General features: G+C 41.8%; 1 protein-coding gene across 2 annotated transcripts in view; it reads right to left on the bottom strand.

Moving 5' to 3' along the window:
* LOC308300452 (5'-nucleotidase-like) overlaps positions 1 to 17,477 on the bottom strand; it is a 29,401-nt gene extending 11,924 nt beyond the window's left edge. For both annotated transcript variants that reach the window (XM_080744294.1, XM_080744295.1), the window contains exons 1-6: positions 17,130 to 17,477; positions 11,651 to 11,870; positions 9,530 to 9,718; positions 2,708 to 2,908; positions 1,630 to 1,784; positions 528 to 636 (exon numbers count right to left, since the gene is read on the bottom strand). In XM_080744294.1, the coding sequence (XP_080600420.1) occupies positions 528 to 636; positions 1,630 to 1,784; positions 2,708 to 2,908; positions 9,530 to 9,718; positions 11,651 to 11,870; positions 17,130 to 17,468 (1,213 nt within the window). In that variant the 5' untranslated portion in view covers positions 17,469 to 17,477. The remainder of the gene's footprint in view (positions 1 to 527; positions 637 to 1,629; positions 1,785 to 2,707; positions 2,909 to 9,529; positions 9,719 to 11,650; positions 11,871 to 17,129) is intronic.
* Between the last annotated feature and the right edge of the window lie 5,781 nt (positions 17,478 to 23,258).

The following is a 23,258-nucleotide window of genomic DNA, read 5'->3' as shown; positions in this document are numbered from 1 at the left end:
TTGGCTTACTATGGAGGGATTCTCTATCTGGTTGGTGCCTTTCTCTCTCTCTCTCTCTTTCCCAAATACACAAGGTATATTCATACACATTTTCTTTCTTTCTTTCTTTCTTTCTTTCTTTCTTTCTTTCTTTCTTTCTTTCACTGGTGTCCATATTTTGGGCATGTCATGTTGTTTATCTTCGTTCTGTTCAGTTCAGAATTCCATCCTATGGGTGACGCACTCTGGCGGCGCACAAGAGCAAGTTCACTACCGGAGGAAAATTATTGGCCAAAGGGCTTGTCACTCAAGTTAGGGGCGTCTCTCCCTTAAAGCCGGTGACACCCAGCCGCTCCTCCTCTGGAGCCACTCTGCTTGCACGAACAGAGGGCCGAGAGTCGGATGGACTTCTTCCTTCCAGAACTTAATAAACAGGTGTTTTGTTCGAAACACTAGTGTTTTTCAAAACCTTTCAAATTCCTTTTAAAGAGTGGCTCTACAAGCTCAAAACACATTACGATGTGACAGATTGAGAGCTTGCAAATCACCGTTGCGAGCGCGCTCATCGATGGCGTTGCGGATGCCTCCACTGTTGTAGATGCAGGAGCTCACGTGGTTCCACTGCAGCTCGTCTGCATACTTGATGTTGTTGTCAATCTGTAAGGCAGAGAAAGGTTCTCAGTTTACACACAGCTTTTAAAATATCTATTTTTAGGGCTTTGCTGCTTCATTAGACGGCACAGTGGAGAGATAGAGGGAGAGAGGGAATGATAAGCAGCGTAGGCCCGAGCCAGATGGCCCGATGCCACGATTATGTGGTTACTGCACACATAGTGGCTGGCTATCTTCACAGTTCAAAGAGTAGAAACCACTGCCACTCAAAATGATTTGTGTCGAAGTATCCTTGAGAAAGACATGAACCCCTGCTCCCGATGAGCAGGTTGGTCCCTTGCATGATTTCCTCTTCCATCAGTGTGTGAAAACGTAAGAAAAAACAAAATATCGCTGGCAAGCTGGGATTTTTCTTTTATTTACTCAGTGAATGAGTTAATTGTTATTGAAGAATAATTATTTTGATCAACATTTGCCTGTTATCTCTCCTATGGTTAATACAGCATGGAATTAGGTTATACGTTTTGGGGCAACATCTCATAAAACGGTGGTCCGTGGCTCAAATGCCAATTAAATAATGGACCTTTATGTTCCTATCAATGTTGTTAGGGTTCTGAATTCTGATCTGTTCCTGGGTCCCCATCTTCAAACCAGCCCAGTGACTAAGCAGGGCTGAGCGTGTATGAACATTTGACTCAGGAGTTGGTAGAAATGTTTCGAAAATGTTTTGTAAATTTGTAAATAACAACAATTCTTTTGTGAAATAAACTGCGAAATATCCTTCTACAAATTAAATACAGAATCACCCATAACCCCTAACTTCATTATTTAAGTTTTATTTGATGGCCTTCCTGCCCTGCCATTTAGCCTTAGGCAAAGTGCTTTACATGTACAGTAAGTCGCTCTGGATTAAGAGTGTCTGCCAAATGCCAAACTGAAAACTGTAAAACAAAATAAGTGAAAAATAATAAATACAACCGCAAACGCAGAGTGGCCTTGCCCCTAAAAAAGACTAAGTTCCAGGTCTGAAACACTCACCATGGCATCACAGATGAGGTTTCCCAGGTTACACTCTCGGTGGCGGCATTCGCCAGCCGTTCCGTTGAGATAGACCAGAGTCTTCCCGACGTACTTGGCGGAGTAATTGGCCAAGCTCCTCTTCCACTCCTCCACTTCTGCACGGATAACAGGATCTGGGAGGACAGAAGATATGACAATACTTCTGTTTGTATAACTCACCCTCTGCTACAGTGCTGTCCAGTATGATAGGATAATAACTAGGGCTGGGATGCGATAAAAAAAATGTAATCTAATTAATTACAGCCTCTGTGATCAATTAATCGCATTTTAATCGCACATCGATATTTGACCTGAGAAGCATTGTTTTCAAGTAAAACACATTGTGTTGTACAAGTGAATCAACAAGTGAGTTTTTTAAATCTAAATTTCGCATCCACTGGGCCAAGCAAAGCGCTCTGATCGGCTACTTCTCCCTTTGCGTTTGTTGTCTCTTCTAGGTTGGTGCATCACTATGATCAGTATGCCCGAAACTGAAGGTTCTGTTGTGCAAAAACTAAGTGCGATTAGAATGCGTTTTTAATCGTGTTTTTAATGTTTTTTAATCGTGTACATTTTCTGTAATTAATTAATCGCAATTAATCAGTTAAAGTCCCAGCCCTAATAATAACTAGGGGTGCCAAATTGAAGTAATGTATTGATTTTGATTTGATTTTAATTGATTTTAACCCTATTACGATATAACCTTTTTTTTCTTTACAAGCAGTTTAGTTTTTCATGTCAATTCATTAATACATAAAAAATAAAACAAAGAAATATGCTTCTATTAATCAAAAAAGTAAAGGATAGTTGCTTTTATCGACTAAAGCTATGACAACAAATGTTCGTCAACTACTAACATGACGCCATCAAGGCCTGCCAAAATACATTTTTGTAGACAACTGTAGATTTAGTCGACTAAAATCTTATGATTTAGTCGGCTAAAACTGGACTAAACTAAAACATTTCAGATTACTAAAATATTACTAAAACTAATTTAAAATGTATTCAAAATGAACAGTGGCTAGTTGCAGAGCCCGGGTAGAAAGTAGGAACTCACCCTCTGCCACAGTGCTGTCCAGTAGAATGGGGTTGCCTGTGGAACGCAGCACGTTGCCAGCTTCATCAAAGCTCACTCGCAGGTATCCCAGGTACTTCCCAAAGGCATAGGCCTGAACCACGGGGACGTCTGTACCGTAGTCTGAGCGCACCATGAAGGGATAGGGCCCTGCCGGGTTCTCAGAGGAGGGCTGAGGTGATCCTGGCAGGACAGAGATAGCGGGAAGAGAAATGTCAGTTCTCTGTACAGTATATCCCTGAAGGGCACTGCTTCACAAACAGGGTTCCCACGGTTATGGAAATATTTTGAAATTAGAAAAATATTTTTCCAGTACTGGAAAAGTTTTGGAATTGATCAAGGGTCCTGGAAGGTCCTTGAAAAAATAGCTATGCATTGTCTTCGGTTATTGCTTTTGTTAATACCTCTGAAATTACAAATTAAACATTGGCCAAATTGTCAAATATTAGAGGCAGAAATTGTGAAAATAGCCGATCTACATGCTCACAACGCCTCGCAACGCGAGGCGTTGTGAGCATGTAGATCTGCTATTTTCACAATAGAAACGTGTTATACAAATTTCCTCAACTCTTAGTGCTCGTCAGGGTGGGGGGTCCCCCAGTTCAAATATGATTATTTCGGGGGTCACAGCCTGAAAAGGTTGAGAACCACTGGCATACACTACGTGTCTTTGGGCATTGCGCGTAGGAGTAAGCGACTTGTTATTGAGCTGAATTATTGTTATATAGTCCTGGAAAGATTTGGAAAAGTTTTGGAAATTAATTGGTAAAAATGTGTGGGAACCCTGTAAATAAATAAATGAGTAAATATTAGGGGTGTAACGATACATTTGAACAACGATGCGATACGCATCATGATACATGGTTGACGATACGATACATGGACGATATTGGTTCATTCATGGTGATACGATTCGATTCAATGATTTAACATTGATATAGTAACTATTTAGCAAAGACATTAAATCTGTGTAAAACGTGTCAATAGAGGGTATGCGCGTGACATCACTGTTACTGGAAGTTATGTGGGATCACGCCTACTGAGTGGCAAAACACAAATTTCTGCCATTGTCAGCCCATACATCCAAACAGAAAAGTCCTATCTGATTGCATTAAACAAAGTTAAACTCACAAACACTGCAGCTGTACTGGAAGCTTTAATTATCCTCTTTCTATCTACAAAGCTTTTGTTTCATAAAAATCCACCATAGGTATGTTATGAGCTATTTTCTGTCAAGACATTCTGCACAAGTGATTATTTTTCCAAGTGTCAGAGTTTGGAAGCACTCGTTTTCAACAACACAACATCCTGCTGCCTCCTGCATTATGTGCAATTTAGAAACAGGTGGTATGCATGGCCGTTGAGTGATTTGCAACTAGCACTTCCAAACTCCAATGCTCCAAGCTGCTCAATGTTTTGCCACTCAGTCTAGATTAGGGGACGTGCAATTGTGCATACCCTCTACCAGTAAGACTCCCTAATCGGGAGATAAGCGACCGTTGGTCGCTTATCTCCACAAATAGGCCAAAAGTTTGTTTTACCAATTATTACACTCTATGTGAACATTTACATCAACAAATCCCAAGTACAGGGCATCATCTGGGATACAATCCCTTTTATGCCCATATATGGAGATCCCTAACATAATCCCTTTCATGCCCATATATGGAGATCCCTAACAGAATCCCTTTTATGCCCATATATGGAGATCCCTAACAGCATCCCTTTTATGCCCATATATGGAGATCACTAACAGCTAACAGAATCCCTTTTATGCCCATATATGGAGATCCCTAACAGAATCCCTTTTATGCCCATATATGGAGATCCCTAACAGAATCCCTTTTATGCCCAGTTGGTTGCTAGGGTAAAAAAACATGGTTGCTATGGTAAACAGTTGGTTGCTAGGGTAAACAGTTGGTTGCTAGGGTAAAACCATGGTTGCTAAGGTGGTTGCTAACGTACACTAACAGACCAGCAACAACAGACTGTTGCCACAGCAACGTACACAAAGGTTTGTGTACACATGTGGTGTGATGTCATACTGAAGATATATGACATCACACCGTACACAAACAAAGGTGTGACGTGTGACGTGTGACGGACGGACGGACGGACGGCCCTTGGAGGTTTTCATAGTAAACTGCTCCCTGACGGTCGCAATAAAGCAGCAAGGTAAAAAATCTATTATTATGGATATACATAAGTAAACACTGTGATTTTCTAGCAAATACATGGACATTATATTACAACACAAACCCGCACTTTGACATGAACACAGAGATTACACACATTTATCGATAGACCAAGAGTAGCTACATGGAATGGAAAAGTAATTAGACCCCTCTTTTTTAATTTTCCCTGTAAAACGATACAATAGGATATACAGAGCCAAATGGTTCTGGTATATTTGCTTTTGCATAACGATATAGTAGATCCTTACAAATTAAAATCGTTTTTTTGATTCAGTTACTATATTGTTACACACCTAGTAATACCCCACCCCCCAAGCATCTGTCTAAAATGACATGTTATGCATGTCATTCTAAACCCAGCAAGCACGGTCAGGACCTGGATTGGTAGTGAGTGACTCTGCGGTTCTGACTGCCATAAGGAGTTTATTACACAGTTTGTGAGTCAGGAGGGAGAAGATTCTGGGACGTGTGGAACATTATCCAGGCTGTTTTACACCACAATTGCCATAGAAATGGCCAGGCTATAAACAGTAACAACAACAACTATGACGTTTTTATTTTAATTTCTTTATCTCTTTAAATGTTTTAATTCAGAGAACTGAACAGGCTCCATAATATTGATGCTCTGCCAAACAGTATCAGCCCAGGGAATTCCAGGAAACAGGAGTCCCATGATTTAATGTAATATTTCAGTATTTAATATCATAAAGTGTTGGTCTGGTTTATATTGTTATGTTATCCTTTCTCTCTCTCTCTCTGCTGTACAAATACAGCAGCACATTATGTCTCTAAAAACACATTTACTTTAGCAAACGCAGCAGCTCAGAGGAGGAGAGGACCTGCTGCGTGAGGAAAGCTTCAGCAATGAAGTTCATTGCCATCATATTTCGGCTTTGAAACAACGGTAATCCTGCTGTAACAAATGAGTCAGTTCTACCATTAATAAAACCTATGCCAACAATCAGCCTGGAAATGCTGTCAGCCATGACACTTATGCTACTCATGCCCTTTATTTCTAGACATCAGTAAGCCAGCGTGTCAGTGATGACTCAAATGCCTGTGAATGCCGTCTTGTGGCATAGGTTTCCTGACCTGTACAATACATGAAGCTTGAAGCACTTTAATTGATATTGTGTATGAAATGTGCAAACGCAAAATAGCTGCCGTGCCTCGATGTTGCCAACCTCTTCACACTGTCTTGTGCTACACCCAGGTCTCCAGCTAGGGGTCCCCAGCAAAATGTGTTAATATAGTATCACAATCCGTTTAACCACGTTAACACTATTTTCCCACACCGTCTCAGTGTACTGCATCACACACAGGCGATGGGATAGAGGAGAGACTTCCACAGACGTAAAATTGGGGAGGGTCCTAAACCAACTGACCTTTTAGACTCTAAAATTTAGAGAATGCAATGATGAATATTTTAAAAAGACTAAGTTGCAACTACATAAACAAGGATAAAGTTGTGTTCCTTAGTTGCCTTTACCCTGTTTTCACATAGCTCAAGGCTACATAAACAAGAACCTTTCCCCTCTAATATTTAACTAAAGACTCAGGCTGACCGTATTTAGTTCTAAGTCTGAGGTTTGAACTCTGAACCTCTGCCATGAGAGGCACCACCGTGTTTAGTAATTTGTCCATTGTCCTGTACTCTCTTTAGTAAAAGATTAGAGCCTGGTAGAGAATCTCTAGACTCATCCTTGGTTTAGAACCACAAACCTTCTGTTCACAATACACCTTCCTACTGTATCCCCTAGCTGCACCACAGAGGCACGGACAATATCAGTGACAACTAAACACTAAAACTCATAGCATTTAGATGCACAAAGACCTTTGCATTTCTGGGGCACTGACATATCTCCTGCACCACAGAGGAACTGGAGGTTTTGATGTCAAGTAAATACCGGTACTCGTAGGAGTTGGGTACAAAGTGAAAATGTTCATCTGTGGCACAGATGGTCTGACACCATCTGTGCCACTGCCACAGATGAGCTGGTGGTGACACTAAATATCTACCCTTATATTTTCACACAGCACATGTTATAAACATGTTTTTATTTTTTTCCATTTCCTGAAAAGTTACTATTTTGGACATACTGTAGTTGGTTTCTGCCCGACAGCAGAGATATGAAATCAAATTATTGTGCGTTAAACCTCCCCTACAAGTACAATTTGTTCAAAAGGCTACTTAAGTAAATGAGACAAAGCTGTGGTTATTTATAAGCCTGCGGAGCACAGTCAGCATGTTAATGTTGGACCACTACGCCACGGAACACTAGACCACAGTGACGACACTCACAGTTTGTTTCCAGCAACACAGAGCAAGGAGCAGACACACACAGCACACACCCATTTGACTCACTTCAAGAGTTTTGTCCCTAAATTGGATACTTTACTTGGATAATTTAGAACAAATTCTTCATGTTTATTGAAGGGTTTCCCCCCAGAAGCAGCAAACAAATTTGTTTGCTGTTGCTGGGGGGAAACCCTTCAAAAAACGTCCAGCATTCAACTTTAGAACGAATTCTTCATGTGTATTGAAGGGTTTCCCCGGCCAGCAGCATAAACATGAAGAATTCGTTCTAAAGTGAGTGCTGGTGTCCTTGTTCTAAGTTCATTGTTTGCCCGAACCGGACACCCAAGACGAATATATTTTTGAACGAGTGCTCCTCTTTTCTCTTCCTGAAGTATTAACCTCTTAAACCTATTTGTCACTGACTGGGGAGGTCCCCCAGGGATCTGTACTTGTTCCCCTCCTTTGTTCCCTAGTCTAAACCAAATGTCTATCTACACACTTTGTGAGCTTGTAGATCGGCATTCACTGTTCACCTGTTATGCCCTTATAATGGGGAGGATAGGATTTGTGTGGTTAAAAGAAAATGTGTTCCTGTCTTGAAAATGTATTGTAATGACTTTGAGTTAATACTGAACATTACAGTATGACTAAATATTAACTTGAACTTATGACTAACTGAGGGGAAGTTTCTTAGGGAATGGGCACAGCTGGAATAATGCATTTCAGAAACAGTCAAATAACTACGGTACACACCCAGTTCTCTCCCCGAACAGACTGACAGTAAAAAAACAAAACAAATGCATGTGTTTGTTAGCAGGAGACTGGACAGTTGTAAAGCATGTCTCTGTGCACTTCCAAAAAAGGTAAAAAGGTCAGGATACTGCAGCACGACTGCTGTCAACAACAGGAAGACAGCTCCTGATGAATTGAATAGATTGGACCACAGTGGAAACAAGTCCCCAGGACTTTTTGGTGTTATCCTTTTAGCTCAAATGTAGATGACTGTATCCCATCCCATGCTGTTTGCATTTCTGTCAGTGTCAAAATATTCAATCAATCAATCAATCCACCCTGTCTAAAGCTGGGGGATATGACAATGCGATAAGTCACGAGTTTGTAGATCTGCTATTTTCACAATTTGACAAAGTTTAAGTGGTTGATCCACACACACACACACACACACACACACACACACACACACACACACACACACACACACACACACACACACACACATAAATATACATACCGTATCATCGTTGTCGGGTGAAAACCTTGTATGTCCAAACCCGTTCGTTTTGCATTTATCATTTTAAAAATGATTTAAACTAGTGAAAATAGCCGATCTACAAGCACACAACGCCTCGCGGTGCGAGGCGTTGTGTGCTTGTAGATCTGCTGTTTTCACTACTTTTGTGCGACGGCCCTGTATGATGAAGCAGGCCTTTACTTTGCAAAAGAACGTACGAATTTGAAACTTGGAGATACGAGGTTTCCACCCGACAATGACGATATACATATACATATTATTAGACCCCAACTGGAGGTGCAGGTCAACGCATAAACTGTAAAAATACAAATGGAAAACCTTCAAAAGAAGGGACCGCACACTCCTCTGGCATGACTTGCTTCTATTGTTGCACAACACGTTTTGCTTCAAGCATCCTCAGCACTTCATGCTTCCTCGGCACCTGAGGAAGTGCTGCGGCTAAGGGAAGTTACGTCACGCAGTGCAGGTTTGTGCCCACGCAGGGGTCCCTGCCTGGGCACTTCCGGAGTGGAGTAATGTCTAAGAGTGTTTTGCCTTCAGAGCCCAGGAGTACCTAGGCAGTTTCCCCTCTCCCCTCTGGCTTGACAAACCTCCACAGCCTGGGACAGAGGTTTTTATGTGATCCTTTGCGATGCCTTTTGAGCGTGTAGATCGGTTATTTTTGCTACTTTTGTGTGACATAGAATGATGAAGCAGAGCATTCGTTTACGAAAAAAAGTTGAAAGACGGAGATAAGAGGTTTCTGCCCGACAGTATATCGCCGTTGTCAGGTGGAAACCTTGTATCTCCAAGTTTCAAATTTGTACGTTCTTTTGCAAATTAAAGCCCTGCTTCATCATACAAGGCTGTTGCACAAAAGTAGTGAAAACAGCAGATCTATAAGCACACAAGTAGATCGTCTGTTTTCACTAGTTTAAATCATTTTTAAAATGATAAATGCAAAACCAACCGACAACGACGATATGCAATGTAGCCCTCTGGAGTGAGTGTGGAAATAGAGTGGACCTCTCCGTCATCAAAGTTGCCCGCCCCTGACATACCTGTATATAGGAAGGTGTTGGAGTGCCCTCCGATTACCACGTCCACGCCTCGGAGCCTCTTGGCGACCTGCCGGTCCACGATGAAGCCAGAGTGACCCAGGGCGATGATCTTGTTGACGCCCAGCGTCAGGAGCTTGTCCACGTGGGGCTGCATGGAGCTCACCTCGTCCTCAAACTGCAAATGTGGTCCTGAAGGAAGGACAACCACGGTTAGTTAGGTTTAGACCTGAGGACCTGATTCTATAAAATGTCTTCTAAGTCCTCACAGTTTTCGGAAAAACCTATGTTTCTATGTTAGTGGTTCTCAAACTTTTTAAAATCAAGTACCCCGAGAATTATATGTATTTGGCCGAGGACCCCCATCCCAAAATATTTAGTTCAAGAAGCAAAGATTTGAGTTAAAAATGGTTGCTTTCAAAAAGATATATTCAAAGATTTGCACACATTTTCATGATTTTTCAAAAATAGCAGATCTAGTACAAGCTCATCGCACAGAACTCGGTGCCATGCTAATTCAGTTCTACAGTATTTCACCGGTGTAAAGCGTGTCATGCATGAGCTCCTGTGCATGCCTGTGGGCTTCAACAGGAGCCCAGTTCACACACATGCGTGCGGCCAGGCGTGTGCACTGTTTATGTGCATGAGGAGATGATTTAGCCCATAAGTGTTTTTAAGCCCAGTCCACACCAACACAACAACTGCAGTTTGCAACTTGCAACCAGTTGCGGGTCTGAATTGACCCATTGCAGGTTGGTGCAAAAAAAAAAAAAACACTTGAAATCCATTTCATTGCTAATCATTGATGTGGATGAGCTTAAAGCTATACTGTGTAAGATGCTCAACTAGTGGTCAGTAGCCCTATAGCAAACCGTGGTCGCGTTCGCGTCTTTCGCCCGTTTTTCGTACCTTCACACCCCCGCGTCTGCCTCCACAACGCCGAGAGCTATCTTTAGAGGGGTCCCTGGTTCCTGTGCGTTCAGGCATTCCGGAGAAACGGACTACTTCTCCCTGCCTGGTAGGCGAGATTACCTCTTGAGTAAAGAGACACACGGGCGACTACAAATATGGCCGCCATAGCGACCCCACTTCAAGATGCGCTGTGATTGGCCGGCAGTGTATAACCCTCGCTGTGATTGGCCGGTAGTGTGATGACGCAATTTTTCCGCGAAAACCGGTCCCCGGTAGGGATCATAGAAAACATATAAAGAGAAGGCTTTAGAAGCTGAAAATAACGGAGTGGGGGTTCTAAAACTTTAGCGATTTAACAGTTAGGACAATTTTAAGATTTGTTTTATAAAAAAAGTTACATGGTATAACTTTAACACAATAAACATATTCTGTGAGAAATATGTGTTTTTGAAGTAATGAGACTGTATACAAGATACTTGAATTATACTCTGAGAGCTGTGTTGAGTTTATAAACTGATATTTGATATAGTTTTGCTGTTGTTAGGGCTCTCTATTAGATTATCATCTATTATCTTTTGGATTCTTCATTCAACACAAACATTCTCCATGTATTCAAGGCTTCACTATAGGGTAAAATTGATAATGGAGTCATTTATGGGGTGAAATACTCCATTATAAGAAACGACCTAGTTCCATGTACACAGGGGCGTCACACCAAATTCTGGGCCCTGGGTACAAGGATTCACTGCGGGCCCCCCATGAATGTTAACTATTGAAAAATAGCAGATATACAAGCTCACAGCGCGGCACCGAGTGCCGCGCTGCGAGCTTGTAGATCTGCTATTTTTGAAAAATCGTGAAAATGTGTACCAAGAAACCTATGTTTCCATGTCAGTGATCGATGCTCAAACCTTTTCACGTGAAGGACCCCCCATCTCAAAATATTTAGTTCCAGGGACCCCCCAGAAGCAAAAATTTGAGTTACAAACGTTCACTTAAAAAATAAATATATTCAAAGATTTGCGCACATTTTCACAACTTTTCAAAAATAGCAGATCTACAGGCTCGCAGCGCGGCACTCGGTGCCGCGCTGTGAGCTTGTATATCTGCTATTTTTCAATAGCTAAAGTTACTATAGGGCCCCTCAACCTTGGGCCCTAGTAACTCAGTCCAACTTTCCTACCCCTTGTGACGCCCCTGCATGTACAGTACCTGGCTGTGACAACTCAGGGGTCTCCTTGGACGTGTATCCCACCACGCCGACCCTCTCTCCGTTCACGTTGAATATGGCGTAGGGCATGTACAGGCCCGCCAGCTGCGAGGCCAGGGTGTCGTCTGGTCTGATGTTAGCGCTGAGCACCGTGCAGTTCACTTTGTGCAGGAACGGTTTGAGACCCTCCACTCCGTTGTCAAACTCGTGATTCCCCAAGGCCTGAAAGCAAGAAAGCAAGAAAGAAAGCAAGAAAGAAAGAAAGAAAGAAAGAAAGAAAGAAAGAAAACAAAACATTAAGCTACATTGTTGTTATAATGTTATACTATAACTACTAAGAGTCACAATCACATCAAACTTGTATTGTCCAAACTCTCCTGAACTTGAATGCAGCATCTTCTGTTGAAAGAATTGCCCTCTCTGTGTAGATATCCATGCCGTTACGCCACATCACCAGTATTGCCTTTTTTATGCTTAGTTTTGTGTGGTATCACTGCGACGCGTTGTGAGCTTGGAGGTCGGTTATTTTCAATATTTTCGCCAAAAGGACCTTTTAGAAATGTCAGTCCCTGCCTCTCTAACATTCTCTGCACGTCACTGGTGCAACATACTGTATGTAGACAGTTGACACATTGCTTAGTGGGAACAGCAACCCTCAGTCTGAATCATTGAACGCCAAAAAGAGTACAAGTGTGTTTCCAAATGTGTAAACACAGGCAGGGTTTGAGCTGCTCTAACATGGGGTGGAGGCCCACAGTGTGGGCGCTACAGAGGAAAATCCACCCGGGTCTTCAGCTTTGTTGGTCCTATATCCTTGACCAAATTTGGCCAGAGGCCTCCAAAGGAGGCAAACAGACTGTTAGTAATTGTCAAAATTGTTTAGGAACTACTCCCTCTCTCTCTCTCTGCCTTGAACCAAAGATATGCACTGGTGGACAATAATGACTACGCTACATTTTTAGGAAGGGAAGTACTGTATATATGCATACGTATACCAGCCTTATATAGGCCTATGCCTTCTGAGAGCTTCATAAGCAAAGATAATTGACTTCCAACTCTCGAAATTGGTCAGGCCTTTTAGGCTGACCTTTTAGACACTGACTAGTGTTAATACATTATAATTTCCCTCTATAACAAAGATTTTAATCACCTTAAATCATTTCTTTGTTTTAGAAATAGTTCATCTTTTACTCAAGGGGGACAAAGCAGGGGACAACACCCGTCACAAGTTGATGATATCACGTGTGGTCCAGCCGTAAGGAATGTATGGAATGCATGTGCTATTGCTATTGTTTTGATGTGCATATTAACCTTTAGTTACTAGTTACTTTGCAGATTTAGATGATTACAGAAGATATTTTAACCACCAATACTTTAATCACCAATACTTATTTTATACTATTTTTGACATGCACTTTTATTTTGACAAATGTTGAGAAAAATTTAAAATGGGACATTCTGCATAATGAGCACTTTTACCTTTTGTACTTTAACTAAAAAAATTAATAAAGCCAATACTTTTGTTCTTTTACTCAAATAATTGTTTTAATATAGAACTTGCTATCTTGACTTAAAGGGGCCTGTCACCTAAAGGGTTACTGTCACTTTAAGAATCATCTTAAAAAACATGTTAATATTGTTATGATGTCATTGTGGGGATGCGCAATTATAAGCCAATCAAATTAATTGTCTGTATAGCCTGACTGTATGACTACTTACTGTACTGGTCAGCTGTTGTTGGGGGGCGAGGGGCAGATTACACTGTGACATGAGCTTCAGACTGTTTCAGACCGTTTTCAGAGAAGCTCATGTCACAGTGTAATCTGCCCCTCAACCCCTTCAGGTGACAGTACCCTTAACACCTTGACGTCCGAAATAGAATGGTGGTTGGTAGATTAGCCGTGACATTTCTATTATTGTATTGTGATCTGAGACATAATATTATGTTTATAAACATGACCCCGCAGCCCCTCCATCTTGAACAGCGCCGCTGTTTTTTCTTTTTTTTTTTTTCCCAGGCCAGTAACTCACCATGATTTTCTCGATTTCCGTTGGGATAGAATGGGGGTTTTGGCCGATCGTCGATGTCCCCGTGCGTTTCGCGTGCGCGATCCTTTCACGTAAATGTCCCCGCAAATAGTCCATGTGTGACTGAAGAACAGAACTGAAAAGTTTCGCTAGCATAGCCCCAAGCATGGCTGCTGTAGGAGCTCGAGTGTGCAGACAGCAAACGGATGGCTGGGAGTAGCCTTGGAGAAGGAGAGGCGCTGACGTCACCTCTGCTTCATGCACGGTCTGCATGAGCTATCAGTGCACGAGTGGTGACTAGGGAAGGTTAGACGATCGCCGATTTTCGGATCAAAAGCTTTTATTCCGGTTTTAAAGACAAAGTCCGGGAATGTACGACGTGGCTGAGAGTCCCTGGGGGGATGTGCGATATAGTACGGTTTTAACATTAAAGGAAAATTCCAGAATAAAACATATTAATCCTTAATCAGCCTTTTATCACGTATGTACATACCTGGTATGATGGATTTTTATCATAGTCCTTCCAGTTTTTACTTCTCCTGGACTCCTCAGATCTCTCTCCCACAGCCAAAACGGCGGTCAATTGTGGTTCTCCCAAAGCGCTAATTTTCACCGCTGCAAAGTTACTTTTTTCTTAAATCTGCTATTTATAGTTCAAAGAGAGCCAGTAATCCACTGTTTTATCGCGGGTTGAGGGAAATGGCCGTTGTTGACATGATCCCAATAGTACTCACAGAAGAAGAATGAAGGACACGTTTCTGTGGTCATGAGGTACTTTTTACCTAACGTTTATTTGGTGAGGCATTGCAGAATGTCTTGAGGAAAATACGATTATTTTGTGATTATATTGTAGCCTACATTGTTTACAAATAATAATACACGTCAAAGTTATTTTATAAGTAATTCCATAAATAAATAATAAATAAAATCGAAGAAAGTATTGAGGAAAAAATAAAATAAATAAAGGTAATAGAATTACCTTATGACTACAGGAAGTCCGTTAAAATGCTTTGTTATGAATCCTTCTCAGTCATATTACTAGATTCTAGCGATCAATAGACTAACTAGATTATATTCTTCTGCTTTCTTATTTTTTATATATATACCACGATGCCTTGTTGTGTACATACTGGCTGTAATAACTCCAGGAGAAAGCTTTCTTTTGCGCTAAAGAAAAAGCTAAAGGAAACGCGGTAATCACGCGAGACGCGAGACTTCATTCTTCTTCTGTGAGTACTATTGGGATCATGTCAACAACGGCCATTTCCCTCAACCCGCGATAAAACAGTGGATTACTGGCTCTCTTGGAACTATAAATAGCAGATTTATGAAGAAAAAAGTAACTTTGCAGCGGTGAAAATTAGCGCTTTGGGAGAACCACAATTGACCGCCGTTTTGGCTGTGGGAGAGAGATCTGAGGAGTCCAGGAGAAGTAAAAACTGGAAGGACTATGATAAAAATCCATCATACCAGGTATGTACATACGTGATAAAAGGCTGATTAAGGATTAATATGTTTTATTCTGGAATTTTCCTTTAAGGGGCTCCCCGTGGCTTAGAAGGTGTTAAGTAACTAAAGATAGGTCACAGCAGGGGTGGAACTTCCTCTACAGACCGACTGATTGTGATTAGAGTTCTCAACGGGCCTGAAAATTAAGGCCCGGCCCTAACTGGGCCCTAACTGGGCAGGCCCAAGGCCCTACCCGGCCCTATTAGTTAGCATACATTTTAGGCCCTACCCAGCCCGAAAACTTAGGGTCGGGTCAGGTATGGTCGGAGTAATAGTAATAAAATAATAAAAATATATATATTTTCTTTTTTCATTGAGCCCGAGGCCCACACATTTTAGGCCCTACCCTACCCCAAATGTCGGTCGGGTTCGGGTATGGTCGGGTTCGGGCAGAAAATGACCATGAGACTGGTATGACAGGTCCTTTTTAGACCATGAGTCAAAGGTTTATATGTATGATAAACTATCCAAAGACATCCTCGCCTTTTTGCAGACGTGAGGATTTTCCAGTTTCAGCCCTCCCGAGTTTCTCCCCTTCCATTAACTTAGTGACGATTCTTGAATGTTGAGATAGATCATTTCGGGAATAATTTATATGTGAGTGGAGGATTGCTGATTCAGCCTGCTATTCTCTGTTGCTGTCAAACCAGATTTTTTTTTTTTTTGTGTTACATCAACTGGCATAACTTTGTGGTAATTAATCCAATCCATTCTTACACTCGTTCACATTTATATAACTCAAGATATAAAACCCACATATCTTTAATGTTCTCATTTGGAAGAGATCCAGCCACTTATGTTGCAGAACACATTCCAATCCTTATAAGTCACATCTGCCTTATGCTGCTGTATGAAGTTAAATAAATATATAAATAAGGGAAATCTATAGTCCATCCACCAGAATGCTGACGCATGTTTTTGAGTGACCTCAATTATGCCAATTAAAATGAACCGACCCTACATCATACATCATGTTGTGGTCTGGACTAAGTGGCTCGACTAATTTACATTTCTTGCTCTTGAATTCCTCAACAGTTTTTAGACATTTGGTCAATTCTATTGTATTTTATAAAATAAACTTTAAAGAATTGTAGCTTGTGAGGCCAAAATGGATTAGCCTACTCAAGATTAAATACATTTATAATAAATAAAGTTTTCAATAGCCTATTTCACAGTGTTGTAAAGTAACTAAACAAAGTACATTTACTCAAGCACAGCAGCACTTTTAAAGTACAATTTTAAGGTACTTTTACTTTCCTGGAGTATTTCCAATTTTCAATATACTTCTACTTCTACTCCATTACATTTCAGAGGCAAATATTGTACTTTTACTCCACTACAATTATTTAAAAACTTGTTACTTGTTATTTATGATTATTACAAAACATACATAACCACTTCAGCACTATGTATAAAGCCATTTGAAAATAGCTGATCTACAAGCTCACAATGCGTCACCTTGCCATTGTGAGCTTGTAGATCTGCTATTTTCAAAATACTTGTATACATTTCATACATTTGAAAACTTGTGAAATGGGACATTCTGCATAATGACAACTTTCTACTTTGAGTAGGCCTACTTTAAGTGGGCTATACATTTTGATGACAATACTTTTGTACTTTTTCAAAGTTTAATTCTGGACTTTTACTTGTAACAGAGACTTCCACATTGCAGTATTGATACTTTTAATCAAAGGAGTAGTTCACCCCCAAAATGACTTTCTTTCTATTGATTACTCACCCAATGGAGACATGAGTTCAGTAATATTTTTTAGTTTTTGTCGCATTCCTAAGCCAATAATTTGAGGAGACTCTTTGTAGGGGGTACAAAAAAATGAAATTCAAGTCTCCATAATCAATAGAAAAAAGTCATTTTGGGGTGAAATACTCCTTTAAATGTGAATACTTTTTCCACCACTGCTCAGCTCAGCCTATTATATTTACCATGGCATCGTAGCCCAGTCTGTTCATGAAGTGAGCCGCCTCCACGCCCTTGTAGACATTGAACCAGACCGTCCCCTGGAACTGGTCTCCTGCGTCCAGCAGCAGGACGTTCTCCTCCCTGCTCCGGATCTCTTTGATCTTGGTCATCCTCCGGGACACCCCGGCGAAACAGTTCCCCTTGGTGCACTTGCCCGACTCCCTGCTGGTCTCCTCCACCCGGGCGTGCACATCGTTGGTGTGCAGCAGCACCAGGTCCCACGCCGCGGACACGGACACGTCCCACGCGCCGACAAACAGGCAGATTAACAGAAAGGTCTGGACCAAGTGCGCTGCCTCCATCTCCAGTAGTACCACGGCTCAGTCAACACATCGACCATAAAGTGACGCTTGACGCCTATATAGTCTGGTGGTACGCCGACACTGGCAACCCATAGAACTATGTGACTGCAGGGTTCGCTGTTTGGCCAATGGCCATGGTTCTTCTCACAGCTTTTAATTATTTAAGGTCAGGACCTGTAATTATAGCCTAGGGTCGATTTGGAACCCCCTCAAGGGACCTCTAGGTCTGGACCTCACTTTGAATATTATTGGTTACTGCTAGTAGGTCTATACATATATTATAACCTGTTCTTATTTGGCAGGCAAGTAACGTTTATTTGTAAAAGACATTTCAACAAGGCAATTCAATGTGCTTTACATAACATTAAATTATAAAAGGACTTTTGAATTCAGTAGGGGGGTTAAACAGCATCTCCTTACACGTATTCAAGACAGAGCAAAAATAAACACAATATAACATTACGGAATAAAAAAAATGAAGTAGGTCTACATGAAAATAAGAGAGAGTAGTAGAGTAGGCCTATTGCAGAAGAATAACGGTGCATAAAAGTGACAGCATAGCATAGTGAATCTAATCTAAAACTTTGGTGACTGTCAGATCACATTCTTTAATGACACTGCTGCAATGATGAATGCATTTTTCACCACAGGGGTGGAAATGCTTTTCTATTGCCTTTTGACAGTATATAAAGCAAAAGGCGCCCTCTGCTGGAGGTAAGGTAACAGCAGGCGCTAGGTCACCAATGTCAGTGTGACGTTATAGAGTTGAGTTGGGGTTTAAACCATAGGCCTAAAGATGTTTAAACAACTCCACACTGTTTCGGAAGACGGTGCTGTTAGCCCACGAGTTGGGAGAGTATTTCTGAATACTTAGGTTAGCCTATTTTTTTATCAACACCCCCACACCCCCCAAAAAAGAGAAAAAACATTTTCTGTTTCTTCACAGAATGAAAAAAGAAGAAATAAGAAGAGGAGAATAAAATAAAATAAAATGATTCCCCACACGTACACTTTTGTGATTCCTCAGAGACAATGATAATGAACAATGATACAATAGGCCTCTCAGAAACAATGGTGCCTCTCATGTGTGTGTGTGTGTGTGTGTGTGTGTGTGTGTGTGTGTGTGTGTGTGTGTGTGTGTGTGTGTGTGTGTGTGTGTGTGTGTGTGTGTGTGTGTGTGTCCTGGACTCCTGGGTAAATATTTCTGGGTGCTGAATGTTGCAGTTAGGGCAAACCATAGTGGTGGGTGGGCTGGGAACTATAAGCAGAAGCATGCAGTAGCCTATGCTAAAGCCAGCCTAACTTGTGGTTACTTTGAAAAGCATGTCTGCATGTTAGGGACTGCAGACAGTGTGGGTGCAACAAGAAGTCACAGTTGGTTTCCTGCTGATGTTTGTGTGATATTTTTTCCACTTAATAAGCTCATTTGGGGTCGGACTCTGTATACTATGATGAATGCATTTTTAAGTGTCCCATTTGAGTTTTTGTGATGGTGTGTGTTTGTATAATTATATTACTATACTATACTATACTATACTATACTATACTATACTATACTAATACTATAGCCTACTAATACTATACCAAATGTCCCCAGTCGACAAAGTATAGTGTATAATTTGAGAATTAGACATTGTGAGGAGCACTCGTGACATACTGTAAAGTCCCTGTCTGTTATTTTTATTCTTTTTCTTTTCTGCTTTTGTAATTGATGTTGTCCTAAAGTAGGCATGCTCTGTTCTATCCGTCTGTCTTTCAATGTTAATGTGACAGTGGTTCTCAACCTTTTTTACACCAAGTAGGCCTACCACCTCAGAACATATCTGTCTCTCCATGTACCACCATAATAATCAAATTATTGGCTTAGGAATGCGACAAAAACATGAATTCAAAGCTTCATGGAGCAAACATTTTTGTGAACTACTCCTTGAATTTTTTGATTGAAGACTTTATTCGAAGTTTGCATAGGAAAAGGTACAGTTTCATGACGGTACAGTTCACTGGTACAAGGTCTACTATAAGGAGATCCATGAAAAGACTAAGCTTATTTCCACAGGAAACCATTAAAGTATCTCATATAACATTGAATGACAGACAAATAGAACACAGTACTATGCAGTAGATATGTAAAGAAAAAAGAAAAAAGAAAACAGTAAGTCTAAACAAACAGTAAGTATATACAAAGAAGGGGCAGGGGAGGGGAAGGAAAGAAAATGTCAGCAATGTTGTTTGCATGGAATACATGCATCCTTAAAGGCAGGATCCTTAAAGGCAGGATCCTGTTTAAAAGGTTAAAGCTCTATATTCTGATAGTAATCATTGTTTGTTAAAGAGCTGGAGAGACGGGTAGGCTCTGGTACTGAACAAACTGAAAATTTTTCCCGGCCAAACAGGAAAGATAGCTTAACGTTGTTCCAGTTCCAATTGTTTTGCTCATTTTTTAGTGGCATCACTTCCAATTTCACTTGTTTAATCTGTATTCGGTGTAAGTTCTCTCTACTGATTGGATAAAATAGGTATCCTGACCCCCTCTCAATCTCTTTTTGGTAGTTGTCACACAAAGCCACAGACACTGAGACAGACAACTGAGACAGACAACTGAGACAGACATTGAGACAGACATTGAGACAGACATTGAGACAGACACTGAGACAGACACTGAGACAGACACTGAGACAGACACTGAGACAAGACATTGAGAGCCTTTTTCAACCAAGTGCTTGGTCAGAGTCAGAACTTCCAAGTTCTGTAGTATAATATATTTCACTCCACTTTGGTCTTCTTTTCTCTTCTTATTTGGGAGACTCCTCTGCGTACCACCAGGAGGGGGGGGGGGCTCAATTACCACCAGATTGAGAACCACTGTATGAGATACATAAAGTGGTTCCTGTGTAAATAAGCCGTAAAGCTTACTAGGATCTCCTTTTAGTTGACCGTGTACCAGTGAATTGTGCTGTCATGAAACTGTACCTTTTTCTATTGCAAACTGCTAATAAACTATTCCATCAATTTGTTTTATGGATTATATATATATATATATATATATATATATATATATATATTTATATATATATATATTAGAGATAGGTTTACAATTAGAAAATCGTCCTTAGGTTTATATATCATTTATATACACTAGAAGTTCGCGGCCGCACAGCGGCCGCTCACATCTAGAAATCGCGCCCTAACGGGCGCTCATATTTAAAAAAAAAAAAAAAAAAAAAGGAAAAAAAAAAAAAAAAAGTTGATGGTCAGCAAGGAACATGCGTTGTTGATTTTTGTATTATGTTTTTGAGACAATTGAACAACTGCTGAACGTGGAGTTGCAGATGCAAGACATTGGGACATACAGACATACATACACACGACCCCATTCTGATTAGGTTGTGAGATATACTAGTCCTTCCTAATTCAAGATCGGACATGAACTTCTCCAGACACGTCCAGCAAAGGAGCTGCCCCCCACATGGATTAGTATAACTTTAGCTCTTACTTGCACTTAGGATTCAAATATTATTGTTATATTTGTTATATTGGTATAGTTTAAAAATGTGCTTCCCTGCCATACCTACTCTGCTCACCTCTCGTCGCACTAGACACCATTACACCCGGCACTGTAACACCAATAACCTAATATACCCACCTCGCTCACCTAGTCACCACATTACAATCCAAGGCGGCCTCTGGAACTGCCACTCAGCTGCAAAGAAGAAAATGCCTGAATTCATTCTAGGCCAGGCTACTTTGAATTCCCTCCAATTCCTTGCACTAACAGAAACCTGGATAACACCGAAAAATACAGCTACTCCTGCTGCACTCTCTGCAGCACATACATTTACACACACGCCACGTCCCGCAGATCGTACTGGGGGCGGCACAGGCATTTTAACATCTCCCAAATGGAAGATCCGTGCGTTAAACCTCTCTCACCTCTCTCTGTCCACATTTGAATATCATGCTATCTATATAACACAACCTGTACCTCTCACCATCATTGTGCTCTACCGCCCCCCAGGGACCCTTGGGGATTTTCTGGAAGAACTGGACTCTCTGATCAGCTCATTTCCGGAGGACGGAACTCCCCTGATTCTACTGGGTGATTTCAACCTACCAACTGCAGAAAAGTGTCTTCCAGTTACATCCCTACTGACGTCATTTGACTTGTCCCTGTCCCCTTCCCCTCCCACCCACAAGGCAGGGAATGTATTGGACCTTGTGTTCACCAGAGCATGCTCTGCCTCAAACCTCACTGTTACCCCTGTCAAATACTCTGATCACTGCTTCATAACCTTCTTTCTCTCCCTCTCTTCCCTCAGATCTGTGCCTACCCACCCGTTGACCGTCACCACACGACGCAACCTGAAAACCCTGGATCCCTCCACTCTCTCCTCCTCCATTCTCTCCTCCCTCCCAAACCCGGATGTCCTTCCCACTCTCCCTTCTGACACTCTAACATCTTCCTTTCTCTCCTCTGTCTCCTCAGCGTTTGATCGTCTCTGCCCTCTCTCGACCAGGCCAGCACGTGCAAATCCACCGCCTCCATGGCTATCTGAAACCCTCAGATCTGAGCGAACACCTCTCAGGGCGGCAGAGAGGAAGTGGCACAAGACGAAGCAACCAGAGGACCTATCTCATTTTCACACACTCCTGTCAGGTTTCTCACTCTCACTTTCCACTGCAAAATCATCATTCTACCACACAAAGATTCAATCATGTACCTCAAACCCTAGGAAACTGTTTAGCACGTTCTCAACCCTCCTCAAACCCCCTCCTCCCCCCCCTCCGTCATCCCTCTCAGCGGAAGATTTTGTCGCCTACTTTGAAAAGAAGGTTGATGATATCAGTAGTTCATTCTCCCATCTCCCCCAGAATACAGTGTCTAACACACGGAATTGTATCCCCAACTTAACATGTCTGTCCTCCTTCTCCCCTCTCTCTACAGATGACGTCATAAAACTAGTGACTTCCTCTAGACCTACCACCTGTGCCCTGGATCCAATCCCTTCTCCACTCTTCCAGACGATCGCACCTGACCTACTCCCCTTCATAACCGCCATCATCAACAGTTCTGTAACCTCAGGCTGTGTCCCAGCTGCCTTCAAGGCAGCCAGAGTATCACCACTCCTCAAAAAACCAACTCTTGACCCCTCGGACGTCAAGAACTACAGACCGGTATCCCTCCTCTCATTTCTTTCAAAAACCCTTGAACGTGTGGTCTCTAACCAGCTTTCTCTCCATCTCTCACAGAACAACCTGCTGGATCCCAACCAGTCAGGTTTTAAACCGGCCCATTCTACAGAAACGGCACTCCTAGCAGTCACAGAAGCACTCCATGTTGCCCAGGCTGCATCCCACTCTGCAGTCCTGATTCTTCTGGATCTATCAGCGGCATTCGACACAGTGAATCACCAGCTACTCCTGGACACCCTTGCTGACCTAGGCATCACCGGGACGGCACTAAAGTGGTTCTCCTCCTACCTGTCGGACCGGACCTATCAGGTCTCATGGAAAGGTTTGCTTTCATCCCCCCGAACCCTCCAAACGGGAGTCCCCCAGGGATCCGTACTTGGCCCTCTGCTTTTCTCCCTGTACACCAAATCCCTTGGTGCTGTAATCTCTGCTCACAATCTATCCTATCACTGCTATGCTGATGACACTCAACTGTTTTTGTCCTTCCCCCCTTCTGCCACCCAGGTGGAAGAACGCATTGCTGCATGTCTGGCCGACATCTCACAGTGGATGTCAGCCCACCACCTTAAGCTGAACCCGGACAAGACGGAGCTACTCTTC

This window comes from Nannobrachium achirus, assembly GCF_963921795.1.
Source record: "Nannobrachium achirus genome assembly, chromosome: 16".
NCBI classification, from domain to species: Eukaryota; Metazoa; Chordata; class Actinopteri; order Myctophiformes; family Myctophidae; genus Nannobrachium; species Nannobrachium achirus.
The sequence above is the reverse complement of the archived record's forward strand: the minus strand, read 5'-3'. Positions and strand labels throughout refer to the sequence as shown.